The sequence below is a fragment of the Micropterus dolomieu genome, linkage group LG15 (genome assembly GCF_021292245.1).
Source record: "Micropterus dolomieu isolate WLL.071019.BEF.003 ecotype Adirondacks linkage group LG15, ASM2129224v1, whole genome shotgun sequence".
NCBI classification, from domain to species: Eukaryota; Metazoa; Chordata; class Actinopteri; order Centrarchiformes; family Centrarchidae; genus Micropterus; species Micropterus dolomieu.
The window spans coordinates 7,264,632-7,278,840 of NC_060164.1; the positions used below are offsets into that span (position 1 = coordinate 7,264,632).

The 14,209-nt window shown below is 40.5% G+C and overlaps 1 protein-coding gene across 1 annotated transcript in view; it reads left to right on the forward strand.

Annotated features, from left to right (window-relative positions):
* The window catches only part of plpp4 (phospholipid phosphatase 4), a 52,251-nt gene extending 43,110 nt beyond the window's left edge, over positions 1 to 9,141 (forward strand). Inside the window, exons 6-7 of the mRNA XM_046071000.1 lie at positions 7,247 to 7,417; positions 8,933 to 9,141. Coding sequence (XP_045926956.1) covers positions 7,247 to 7,417; positions 8,933 to 9,141 — 380 coding nt within the window. The remainder of the gene's footprint in view (positions 1 to 7,246; positions 7,418 to 8,932) is intronic.
* The last annotated feature ends 5,068 nt before the right edge of the window (positions 9,142 to 14,209 follow it).

A 14,209-nucleotide genomic window follows, 5' to 3' on the forward strand; every position in this document is an offset into this window, starting at 1 on the left:
CCGCTATCAAAGCACCGTAATCTGATCACGGGCTAGATATTATTGCTGGCAGGCAGTTTTGGCGAGGGTCCATAATCACAGAGAGAATCGATGTGTTTCCCTTGTTAGTGGTGTAAAATGTGTCTGACTGTGGTGCAGACACAGTGACAATGTTACACACTCTTGGTTTACATTTTCCATGTTATCTGTCAGTGGCCAAGTCGCATTAACATATGGTTTTACTGAATAATTAAGTAAATATAATTTCTTAATATATCTACCTAAAGAAACCTAATTTCTTGATTGGATACTTGTCCTGTGTCAGCCACCATAGCTGTACAGTCTTTGAAAGGGTAGGGACATAGACAGTATATTACTGGACGAAGCCACCCCACAGATTTGAACTGATAGAAGTGAAGCCAGTTTTGGACCAATAAAATACTACTACAGGGCCACCTCCTGTTGGCACCAGCGTCTACTGCGCATGATCGCACAGCATAAGCGTGCTGTAATGACATAGAGCAACTGGAAGCTGCATAGCTGCACTATGCTGCACCAACAAAGTCTCTTGGCTCAGAGCATTTGTCTGACTTGGATCGTCAGCCCACCTACAAGGCTCATCTCCCAAACACCAATGCAGCGTCACTGATAGTTGTTTTATATTCACAGAGAGTTTATAATCCAAGCAATACAGTTACATCTCTCATCTGTGACGGGACGTCAGGGTTTTGACGTCATTTTGGGCCTACTGTACATGGAAGCCTTTGGTCGGCATCACTGTTTCAACTGTGGCTTACCCCCTTGGGTAGGGAGCAGTGGTAGACTAGACAGTTGGTTGTAATTTGCAACCTCACCGCTAGATGCCACTAAATCTTACACACTTAAACTTTAAAGTTGCACACTTAAAGCTTCTCAGACACCTGCTATAAGAAAGAAATGCTTTGAAGTGCTGGCTATATCCCTTTAGAAATGGCAGAGAGGGACATTGCTCTGTAATTCACTGCAGCACTCTGTATGGATTACATTCATCTGCGCGACAGCTCTAATAGCCTTATGTTGTTGTGCTGTGAGTGAGAAAGTGATTGAGAGAACCGTGCGGCACAGGGAGCACCCATATGCCAGCACATCCAGAGAGCAGAAGAAATCCAATTTCCTGTTTGTGTCCCTTTTCACCAGGACACATTGTTGGACCACGCATAAGTTACAGAGATTTTACCCAGACAAACAGGCAATATGGCCAGACAGATGGCAAGTGGCACCTGGATGTAACGCAATATTACATGTGGCTGGTATGAAGCCTGAGACACAGGCTATAGGTAAAATAAACTGTTTTGTATTCAGAAACTCTAACATAATCCAAACTAATCAATCAGAATAAGCCAGGACATATATATACATATATATATATATATATATATATATACTAGGCTTCAGTGTTTGATGACAGCAATTTTTTTTAAAGCACACAAACAATTATTCCATTTCAAAATTTTTAAAGCTGCTCAGGTTCTCTGTGATTTGATATATTTTCTTCACCTCAGAGCAAAATAACAGAGTAACAGAAATTGGAGGAGACAGGTGCCAGAAAGAGAAAAACAATAAATACTAACTCCCCTGAACCCACTGCACTCCCAATATACACAGCGTTAAAGCAAGCAGGCCCTAAAGCAATTATCTCCTTTTTATTCATATTCATCTCACCATCTCCCCTTGTATAATGAGCCATTAGAAATGATCAATTACTACGCAATTTAAAAAAAAAGAAAAAAGTAATCCTGTGAGATGGACCTAATCGCATCTTTTAATCTCTACATTGCTTCTTTCATTTACACACAACTATCTATATTAAATTATCCATAGCTTGGAATGTCCACAATATTAATTCATTTTCTGGAGTGAATTGCACTTCTGCCAGGTGTGTTCTCATATATTGAATAAAACTCACTCAAGCAGCAGCAGTTATCATCAAGCATTAATGATAAGTTCCTGTTGGGCTTTTATATGTTAATGATAAGTGTCTAAGTGGGTGGTTAATATGCATCCCTTCTAATGAGAGGCACAGGTTCTCCAACTGGTCCTTGCAGGGGTCAGAGGTGTAAAAAGAAAGGGAGATGACTGGACAACACGTTTTCACTCCCAACTCATCACACATGGACACTTGGTCAAGACCCCTTGGCATCACTTCTTAACGCATGGGGTACCAGTGAGCAAGCTTGACCAAAGGTGACAACTTGAGAGTCAGTTAGGCAGTTTGTGTGTGTGTGTGTGGTAAGTCCGGTGATAGATCAATAGAAATAAAGAGGATAAAGGTAAAGAGACAATTCTAGGATTATTAGGCTTTGACCAGAGCAGGACTCCACTCTTTGAATCCATAGCCCAACCCTGTAGTTTAAAGGAATACTTGTCTACTTTACAATGTGTCCTCCATGGGGTCACTTGTCAAAAACCGTATCAGGTTCAACATAACCGCTCCTAATTCACTGTGGCTTCCTTTTTTAAATACACAGTTCAGCAGCCATTCCTTCATGCGTCCCACCTCATTGTATTACGTCTGCCCAGTTGTTGCCCAGCCAACCTCCCTCACCACTGACTCTTGCCACACTCACCATACTCACACACAAAATTCAGCCATACAATGTTCGGATATCAACTTTAACAGTAGAAGAATTACTAAATGAAGTGTACTTAGAATGCCAATGTGCATTGTACAATTTGTCTGTTCTTGAGAATGGTGTTGATGGAAGCTTATGTCCCACAAAGTAATGCACAATGATAAAAACATGTACGGCATCAACATGCTAACATACTCATGGTGACAATGCTAACACATTGATGTTTAGCAGGTATAATGTGTACCATGTTCACCCTCTTACTAATGTGTTTTAACATTTGCTAGCAACATGTGATATTTGCAGTAAGCACAGAGTAGCTGAGGCTGCTGGAAATGTCATTAGTTGTAGTTGTAGAGTATTTCTACATAAACCAAAGGCTTTTGGACAATTGAAAATTTTCACCTCGTGATGGAGCTAGATGTAGGTTCAGATGATAATAATAATAATAATAATAATCTTTATTTGTAGAGCACTTTTCAAAAAAGACAATAATACCCAAAAGACAATAATACAAAAACAATACAAGATAAAAGCAAGAAAACATTGAAAAGACTAAAATACACGTTTAAGATAAATATAAAATAAGTAAAATAGAATAAAATAAAATAAGGATCACCAACTTTATTGTAATTTATCCTGAACACAAACGTTTGTACCAAATGTCATGGCAATCCATCTACCAGTTGAGATATTTCGCTCAAAACCCAAACTGAATTCTGGTGCAGGAATGTTAGTTGTGTATAACAGTAGTAGTAGCCTACTACGACTCCTGATAACTAAGTTACATCCATTTCAGTTATGCTGCTCTACTACCACCTTTAGCCACAGCATCCATGTCCTAGAAGCTGGCAACCAGTTAAAGGAAAATATTACGTAAAATCAAAAAACAAATAAAATGCATCAAGTTTGATGAAGATTGGATTAAGCAGATGAGTGGTGACAAGATATGGTAACAAGTTTTTTACAGTGGACAAAAAATATCAAATGTTCATTGAAACGCTGTATGCCTGATGTTTTCCCAATAATCATTGTTTTCCCAAAATACAAATAAATACCCCAAGTAGTGTACCTAGCTCCTTTATAGCAAGTTATGATGTTCCATTTATGATACTCAGTATGACAGTTAATGCAGTTACAGTGCCTCCATTGTTTTTTCATACTCGCCCAGTGAGAGGTTTCAAATGCCTTAATAATATACATACACATGGGATTACTGTGTTATTATTGTTCTAAAAGTAAACCTGATGTTCATCTTGCTGTTTTTCTTTCCAAATTTTTGTGACTAGTATATGGCTCAATTCTGCCCTGTTTAGAGAAATCCCCCCTCATCTGCTTCTAAAATGTGCATTCAAACTTGGCTCTTCTTCACTTGCAACCTCTCAACAACCTTGTGCTTGTTTGAAGATGGAAAAAAAGCAATTGCACTACACTCATCACTCTCATTAGGCGTCTTTGTTTTGCCCCAGGGGAATTACTCTTCAAGGCTTTTTAAATGCGTGGAGGGGATTCATTACCAAGATGTTTTCCTCTTTGTCGGCCTCCTCTCTGTCCTCTGGCCTTTCGGGGACTCCTGCAGCCTCCTGGGGGCATCCTTCAGTGGTTATTGGGTACGCAGCGTATTCAGTTCTCTGCAAATATATTGGCTTAGTTAACGATGCTAATTTTACAGAAATGTGTTTGTGTTTCTCTGTCTGTGTATGTGGATGAGAGGGACACATTTGCTGTCCCAACTCATGTATTATGCATATCACCAACGCAGTTTGATTACTGTAATCCTCAGGATGTTGACTCACTGTGTCACAAACACATTGTTTATGTGCAGTATGGAAATAAATCATGCACATTTACTGCTACAATAAACTATTTTTTGTTATGATACCTTTAGTAATTCCAATGCAGTTCTTTGTTTGTTTGGCAAATCTCTTCACATCTGTTACAATTCTAAAACAGGTAATTTTCCATACAGTTACGTAAGATTTTTCTGTCTTGATTACCACCTATATTGCCATAGAAGTGCCACACTTATGTACATTTACACATAGGTTTAAATGGACCATTAGCATGATTTTAGAGTCAACAATATCTAATGACCAAAAACGACCTAGTTTTTGACTGTGGGTGATTAAATGTGTTCACCCTCCGAGGTTTTGATGACCTGTCCGGGGTGTTTCCCTGCCTTCCTCTCAAAGCATTCTTGGATAAACCCCAGCCCTCATCACTCTGAATGAATAATGATCACAATGGTCCAGTGTCCCTGCTGGATCCCCAGCTTTGTTTTGTGTACTGTCTTCACGAAGAAACTGAATTTGGGAGGTGAATTAGATTAACAAAACAGAACAAAGAGAAGAGAAGAAACAATGTAAGAAACCACCATTACTCACAAGATTTCTCGTGTAAAACTGCTGTGAATTAAAATGTCTGTTCGGCAGAGTGAGTCACTAGTTCATGGATAATTTAGTTCTGTCTATCCAAATTAGTAATGTAATAGTCTTAGCTATGGTTAGAGCTGAATGGTGTGAGTTGCTGTTTGACTGGAAATGTGGAGAGGTGGCCCAGAAGTGAGATGGGTGGACAGTTAGGGAGGCTCAGGAACTCATGACCTCCAGGCAGAAGAACTGGACTGATGAACTGAGCCAGAAAGTATGATGATGACTATGTGCAGGAATTTATATACCAGTGGCAATTAATGCATAATTCCTATTTTCCCTACGTGCCATATGGATAAATTTAACTGGCTGAATTTAATACTTGTTTAATCTAGCCCTTGGTGAGTTCAGTTTCCAAAAGGCTTTCATCTACTGGTCCACTTTAAAGCTTAAGCTATTAAAAACATATATATTTATATATGGCCCACTGGCCAAATTGTATCTCACTTTCTGGACAGCCATATGATGTCTGGTAGGTGAGATTATATAGGCCACCCAAGGGGCACATACATTCAGCAATACGAGAATGCCATATGGGTTCTATTGGATAACGTCAGATGTAGCCTGTCCTAGGCCAAGTTATTGTCATTCAAAGACATTGGCGGACTGGTTTGGCTCTATGAATGGCAATTTTCTGTCGGTCAACCACTTTGGTCTAGAATAAAAACGTCTCAACAGCTACTATATGGATTGCCATGAAACTTTGTACAGACAGTCATGGTCACTAGAAGATGACCCCTGATTTGTGGTGGTTTTGAGTATCTTAACAACAACTGGATTGATTTCCATGGAATTTGCTGCAGATTGTCAAGGTTCCTAGAGGATAAATTTGTAGCTGAGGTTTAGGAGCTATGCACTTCAGTTCCTTTGGGAGTCACTTCAACCTAGTGTATAGTAACCCGAAAAACACCTGTTCAGACAAGCAGAAATGTTTACATGCATCTTCCCAGAAGCATAATCCCTGCTTTTATGGGGCCTCCACACTTTACCACTGCTTACCTTCTAAAGCCTTATTCCCACATGTTGCCTACGTTGCCCATGTTGCCAAAATTTAAGAGTCAATTCTAAAATAGAAATGCAATCAAGTGAACTATGTGACACTAGTGTGTGACACTATAACCATTTTTTAATAAAAAACCCAATATCAGCCAATACCAGCCATCCAATATACTGGTCTAAATTGCCTAATGGAAAATGCTGAGTTCTTAATGGAGTCAGCTCGTCCCTGAAAGCAGGACAGCCACTGAGACAGCAGGACTTTCTGCCTCTGCCCTTTCATCCCATCATCTTTCCCCTCTCTCTACAGGCTACACACGTGTCCTAGCGTCCTTAGTATTCTTGGCCAGTTTGTGGGTTGAGAGACAAATGGGCAGCTGATGGGTGCTGATGGGTGCAGTTTGGCCCACTGCAGCAGTAAACTAATGACCCTGTCACAGCTGCCCCTTTTACAGTTCCATCACACAACTTTCTGTTCAAACAATTAGAGTACCGGTGTTTCTGATACACTAACCACCATCAAAGAAGACACAGACCTCCTTCAGCAGTCCACAGCCAGCAGCTCAGTCGCATTTTTTTCTCATTCTGGGTTTTAGCTTTTACTGTGACCTCAGGCTCTGCAGATCAAATATGTTTTATGTAAGCTATATGCTAATCTGGAGATGTGGTGTAATGTAGATTATGATAAAGTCTTCTCTCTGATCTTAGTTAAGCAGAGTTTACATAGAAACCATTTATTAACAGTCTGTTGTTTTTGTACTGTGTACACACTGATGCCAGATACATACTCCACTTTGAGTTTGTGCATCACTAAATAAGTCTTCCTTGGTGTGTGGGTTGTGCTTAGTATAGCTGTGTAGATATGGTGGTCTGTTTTCCTTTTCCTACTCTCAGGCACCTGATTTAGTAGGGAGGTATTTGCCTAACAGACAGTTAGGCAAAGTTTCATCCCTCAGTGAGCTTACCAGCAAGTGGGTGGCAATGGACAGGGTACAAATCTCCCATCTTCCTTTATCATAACGTTTTCCTATCTACAATGCTTTATCACACTGTGATTGTCCATGTCATTCGTGATTTTACTATTTTGCACCTACTGTCACCTGTTGCATACTTGCCCATAGAGGATTCCCCAACAGAGAAGATCATAGTTTATAATGCAAATTCTGTATATAATGTTCTAGCTTGAACCCCTTCTCTTCTTTCTCTTTGTCTGCCTGTTTCTCTGCCTGCTAGTTGCATTCTCCGGTCTTGGCTTTACCTCCTTCTACCTGGCGGGGAAGCTGCAGTGCTTTACGGATCAAGGTCGAGGGCGTAGCTGGCGTCTCTGTGCCATGGTGCTGCCTCTCTACAGCGCTATGATGATTGCATTGTCCCGGACCTGCGACTACAAACACCACTGGCAAGGTCCACCAAACAGCTCAGACTCAGGACACATGACAAGGATTTTTTTTTCTGCATTAATGAAAAATTACTATCAAATAAATGCTGTGTCTTCTTGACTTAAATCTGCTTGTGTCAGCCTGAGAAATATTGCTGTGCAGAAGTCTGTTTCAATCACACCTGGCTCAAGGCACTTTTGTAATTATACAGACACAGATCATTTATATGGCAATCTCTGGGTGATGCTCATTTAAATCAGCTACTGCTGTAATCATATTTTTTAACTTAATCAGCATGGCTGACGAATCCAGGACGAGCTAAAAACATAAGAATTTATAGTAAATCAGGATTGGCAGTTTGCTCATTTGCCCAACAGACTGAAAATTGTGTCTTATAAGGCTGTTTTGCCTCTGATGGCAGTGAGGTAGCATTTCATTCGGCAGCCTGGGAAGAAAGCTATAACAAGCCTCAGTTATCTGTTATGAAAGAACTAGAGGGAGACTTGGAGTGACAGAGGGAAGGGAATGCATATGTGGGAGGGGTGTGGGAGAGAATGTGTGGTAATTTGATGACAGCTCTGTCATATGGTGTTAATTAGCTTTAGAGAGCCATATGCTCCTGGAGAGTAGGGCAGCTACAAAACAGACAGCTCTTTTAAAAACAAGAATTTATTTACATCACATTACAAAACATACAGTAGCTACAGGCAGCCGCTTTCCGAGTCCTCTTTCTTAGCTCTACACATACTTTTTCTCCTACCTCTCCCCAGCAGACTGTAAGTAAGCAGTAATGGTGGAGCCCATTAAACGTGAGGGGCCCCAATCTGCACTCACTGTAAACACAAGCTGGGAGCCCCTATTAGCCTGGCTGCTGAGCCATGCTTGATGGATACTAATATTCTCTTTGCACTTTGGAGGTGCACTCTGTCCTCAAGGGGGAGAGGCTAGGCATCCAATCACTGTCACCAAACCAATATATTGCATCAAGTCATTCAAACATTCAGAAACCAAGCTCATGTGTTGTATAGCTTCTGAATGGCAGAAATCAATGTTGTATTTAATTTCACCCAGTAGGGGAGAATAAAGGCAGTTTGGTGAGAAATGGAGAAATATAATTCTGATATTATGGAACCCTTTACTTCAGCTCCTTCAGCCACCAGCTGGCCATGTCATTTTTATCTATACCCAGCAATACAGGCTTAATATTCAACATGGCGGTGTGATATTATGATGTATTATGACTTAAAGGGGGCTAGGTAGAATATGAAACTGTTCAGCATAAATGATAAAGTGAGTCCCGAGGCAAGTGAGCCCAGTACTCAGAACAGAACAGATTCATTGCTTTGCCATTCAGTTTACTTTCATCACCCTCCAAACTAGCCTGGCATGATGAATGCTCACTGGAACACTGTAGCACAACACAGTAGTGCCTAATTAAATGTGCTCATTCTAAGAGCAGGTGGTATTTTTCTTCCTCCACATTGGCTAAAATTAACCATAGATGCATACCTTAAATATATGTGTTTTTGTGACTTTGCAGATGCTTTTGTTGGAGGAGTGATCGGGTTGCTGTTTGCCTATATCTGCTATCGCCAGCACTACCCACCCTTTCTGCACATGGATTGCCACCTGCCTTATGCCAGTCTGGCTGCTGCCGCCCACAAGCCCTCGCTTCCCCAGGACGACCCGCAGCCCACTGACAATGCCACCACCCTTCCCCTGGAGGGCTTGACTGAAGGGCCAGTATGACTAGTGGCCACCACCGAGACTCCCCCTAACACCCTTACCAAGCCATTGAGCCCACGTCCCCATTCCCAGTGACTGACTGGCACTTGTATACATTCCAGTGGACAGTATTACACCTCACCCATCTCCATACTGTTACACCCTGTCTCGGTGAAACACACATTCTTTTGTGTTTATTTTTTTTTATATCTGGTTCTTGCTCAGCAGCCGTGAAAGTCTATATTTAGATGTGATGTATGAGAGGAACCTACGAATATGGGACATCACCGCTGAGAGGGAAGAGCGAAAAACATGTTAAAACACTGAGGAAACAAGTCTTACTAATGGCTGTGGAGGAAGATGAAAATATTGCCAGTCTTTGCTGGAATCTTTAGCTTAATGAGAAATGTGGACAGCAGGTTGTTTTATGCTGTAGTATATTAAATGTTTGGCTGGGATAGCAAGTTGGGGAGACGCAGAGTAATCCCATTAAATGTCACAGCAATTAAATCATGAAATCAAATCACTTCAACTATTTGAATATCATATGTTATATTTCAACCTCAAAAACAAAGTCTGGAATTTGATAGCAACAAGTGGCAGAAAGCAGCGACATTCTGTGTGTTTCAGTCGTAGACTTTTAAACGCACTATGCATTTCCGGAGGGCACCAATGTGTTGGTTTTAAACTGAAGGTCTTGGGGCCCTTCTCTAGATTCACACCTCCTCTGCTTTTAATACTTTTTGGTTGTCCGTAGCAACATAATAATACATATAGAAACAATACATTCTTTTGAGAAAAGCACTGGTCCATGTCAAGGACAATAGTCATTGTTCCCCAACCTTATTCTTGTACATTTACCCATTTTTTATTATTCCATTTCTCCCCATTCTCTTGGGCTTGTGCAATTTCCCAGTGCAATCCTGCACATCGCCCCTTCCTCGTTCCTCTTCCTCTGCTTGTCACCAATCAACTTTCACAAACCCTCCTGTTAACAAATGTTTCTGGAGGTTGCACGGGGACATGGACCCAAACTGTAGCTCAATTAGTGCAATCAATAACAGGCAGGTGGGAATGGCGTGGTGGAAGTGTGTCTGGACAGGCACAAACTCCAATTTGATCCTGCATTAATCCTCATTAAGGGAGGTCAGCCACTGCCGTGTATGAGCACATTAGGACTATATGATGTGCCCCACGGACTGCCCAAGCACTGCAAATGGCTTTCAGCCCACTGTAGCCCCACAAATAGACAATCTAGCATTCAGGAGATGACAGGCCTGAGCCCTGGCCAAATGATTCTGATGGATTATTCATCCATTAATGTTCCATTATTTATTAATATTCCCAGCCTTATTTTAGGGACAGCGTGTTGAAACAAAGAAGACACCAAAGATTTGTAGCCTTTTTCTGCTTGGCTTGTGTGCACCCTGCAGCAGAAATGACACATAGCCAGATTACCTGTTCCCCATCGTCAACAAAGCAATTTTTGCAAGTTTTGTTAGAAATGATTTATCCTTTTGTTGCCTTGGTTACTGTGTCTTTATTTTTTGCTATTGCTGTGACATTAATGGTGAGGTGCAATCTCATTTTACCACTAACTCAACCAAGCTACACAGAAAGGCAAAGGTTATAGCTGTACTTGCACTGAACAGTGAAGGGTGAAAAACAGGAGACAGCACATCAAAATAACATGATGTGAAATGAGCAGCAAGCCAAATGTATAAGGTTATTGTGTAATTTTATTATCCTATCAGTATGTCAGTCAAGCATATTTGTACATTTGTCTGTCTCCACTGTCAAGAGTCCACACGTGTTTTGTAGAAAGCAACAGTTGAAACAGCCACACCTTCAGCTGCTGTTGTTACACGGGGATGACAATTAAAGCTTCTCTCTGTTCAACTTTTGTTTAAACATCATTTACTCAAATCTGTCACAATTAAGTCTCTGTCACTAATGCAACCCATTGGCAGCTTCTTAAAATTGTGTGTGTGTGTGTGTGTGTGTGTGTGTGTGTGTGTGTGTGTGTGTGTGTGTGTGTTTGTGTGTGTGTGTGTGTGTGTGTGTGTGTGTGTGTGTGTGTGTGTGCGCACATGCAAGTTTTGACAAGGCCTGTCCCACACTGATGCAATACAAAATGAAACTTTACAAAGAACTAACCATTTACCAGAGGGCAAAAGTTGCTTGACTCTGCACATCAGACTCTGTGACGGGACTTGACCAGACTCTGAGAGTTGACTGGAGAGAAACTTGTAACCTTCTCGCTGGTTGCTTTCAGCACAGTCCCGGAGAACAGTGACAGTGTGATTTGGACATCCTGAGGCAGAATTGGGGATATGATTGTGACCCAGATTCATTATGTTCTATAGACCTGCATTCGATAGACTTGGCAGCCTGATGTTTGTACTTTGTCATTTAGTTTTCTCCTATTAGATGGTGCAGTGTATATTGGAAAAAAATGTTGATCAGAGATCATGTCTGTAAGAGTATTTTTGCTTAATCAACAACAGACTTAAGTTTCTCACTTTTCTTCAAATGATTCCATAACTTGTGACTTTAATTTGGTGCTATAGATAGTTTTGTAGCAGTAGGTGTCACTTTTTTCAAACAGTGGATGTGTCATTTCTAAATGAAAGTTCAATAATTTTCTACAGAGAAAGAAAAACATTATATTACTTTTTTTTTTTCAAATCAGATGCACAAGGGCAACCAGTGCTTGATTTTTTCTTTCTATCAATTCACCTTCCCAAGGACTGATGGGATAAAAGTATAGAAAAAATATTAAAGAATGATGAAATTATTATAAATTACAATGAATAGATGTCTGAAGAAAAAAAAAGAGTGTACGACTTAAGAGTCTTTGTTCATGGCATGCCAATTCCATTTGTGAAAGACTGTTTTCTATGAATAAGCATGTCTGGCCTTGAGAACTCTTTGAGCTGTGTTTTTGCTGTTTGTATAGTTTATGTACAATAAAGGACCGCAGCTGTGTGAAATCTGTCCATGATGAAAACAAAAGGAGCCTAATGTACCTTGTCAAAGCGGGATCGTCGGAGCCTATGTTTGTTTCTGAGATGGGAACTCCGATTCGCTTCACTCGGATTCAACACATCATTGGACACAAATCAAGGTCTGAAGATGTTTATAAAAAAATATCCTCCCTGTAATCAGAACATTGATACTATTACATTATTCCTTGTTATATGCAAATGAACAATCTTACATTATGCAGCAGCAGACGTTTGAAAGAGCTGTATCCCAAGTTCAGTTAAATTAATTTATGCTTCAACGGACCTGCTGTCAGATTGCACCGTGCTACTGAGGCCGTTGAATGTGTGTGAATGTAACTCTGTTCTAAGTGTGTATTGTGCTTTTCTGCATCAGTTGTGTTACATTCTTGTGTAGGGAGTTTCCAATAAATGTGTGTATACTTAAGACTACCTGATGCTTTTCAGATCAGTAGGATTTAATCAGGATGCTGTCGAGGGGCAGCTCCTGTGGGCTGAGGACACTCTCTTTTCAAAGAAATGTGTTCTTGATAATATAACTAGTTGGCAAGGTAACTGTCATTTTGTGCTTTAGAAACTAACCTTTGAGAGTAGTGGGATTTTTTTGAGTCCTAAGGGGATGTAAGCAGGATCAAGAAATAATTCACATGATTAAGGAATGACAGTCTACATGTGGGTGTTCAGAAGTGATTTGTGATTTTATAATGTAATTCAAGACTGCTTTCAGTTCCATCAAGTCTGAGATTGTGATTTGATTTTAAATTTTCAGTTCACATTTTTTATGCCACTACATTAACTAATAATGAATTGCCAGATCATACCAGTTACCATTGGCTACTAGTTGACACAAATATTACCATACTCCCATCACTTTAAAAACTGCAAATAATATACTTTGGAGAAAAGAAATACGTAATTCAGTTATTTTGAAGGGCTGAAAATTAAATTTCTGAATGTATCCATGCAGGCTTTTAACCGTCGTGGCCTGTTACTCATGAAAATGATTCCTGCCGAATAACAAGACAAAGACACTACAGATCCACCTGCTTCAGCTGAAAGCAAACTTGAGTGATGTGTGGTAACAACCAGTCCCATCAGACCCAGGAGTGATGCAGCAGCACCTTCTATAACAAGTGGAGAAAGTTGCCCTGCTGCTGTGCTAGCCTTGTACGACCTGAAAGACCAGTTGGTGAAATATTTATGAGCTGAGTGTATATGATCTCATTTTGACAGTTTTGAGAATTAAATGCAAATTTCAACTTGCTACATTTCCAAATAACTGTAAATAAGTCCCTCTCTTTTTCGCTCTGTTCCTCTCTTGCCCTCTCTCTCTCTCTCCCTCTCTCTCCTTCCCCGCCCAGATGGCCGCCCACCCTGAGCCATGGTTCTGCTCGAGGTTTCTGCCTCTTAAAAGGAAGTTTTTCCTTGCCTCTGTCGCCTAGTGCTTGCTCTTGGTGGGAATTGTTGGGCTTCTATAAATAACATCATAGAGTATGGTCTAGACCTGCTCTTTTATGAAAAGCACTGTGAGATAACTGTTGTTGTGATTTGGCGCTATATAAATAAAACTGAATTGAATTGAAGTCTTTCCACACCTGGAATGTAGTATCTCACAAAAGTGAGTACACCCCTCACATTTTTGTAAATATTTGATTACATCTTTTCATGTGACAACAATGAAGAAATGACACTTTGCTACAATGTAAAGTAGTGAGTGTACAGCTTGTATAACAGTGTAAATTTGCTGCCCCCTCAAAATAACACATCACACAGCCATTAATGTCCAAACCGCTGGTAACAAAAATGAGTATACCCCTAAGTGAAAATGTCCAAATTGGGCCCAAGTAGCCATTTTCCCTCCCCAGTATCATGTGACTCGTTAGTGTTACAAGGTCTCAGGTGTGAATGGGGAGCAGGTGTGTTAAATTTGGTGTTATCGCTCTCACACTCCCTCATATTGGTCACTGGTAGTTCAACATGGCACCTCATGTCAAAGAACTCTCTGGTGATCTGAAAAAAAGAATTGTTGCTCTACATAAAGATGGCCTAGGCTATAAGATGATTGCCAAGACCCTGAAACTGAACTG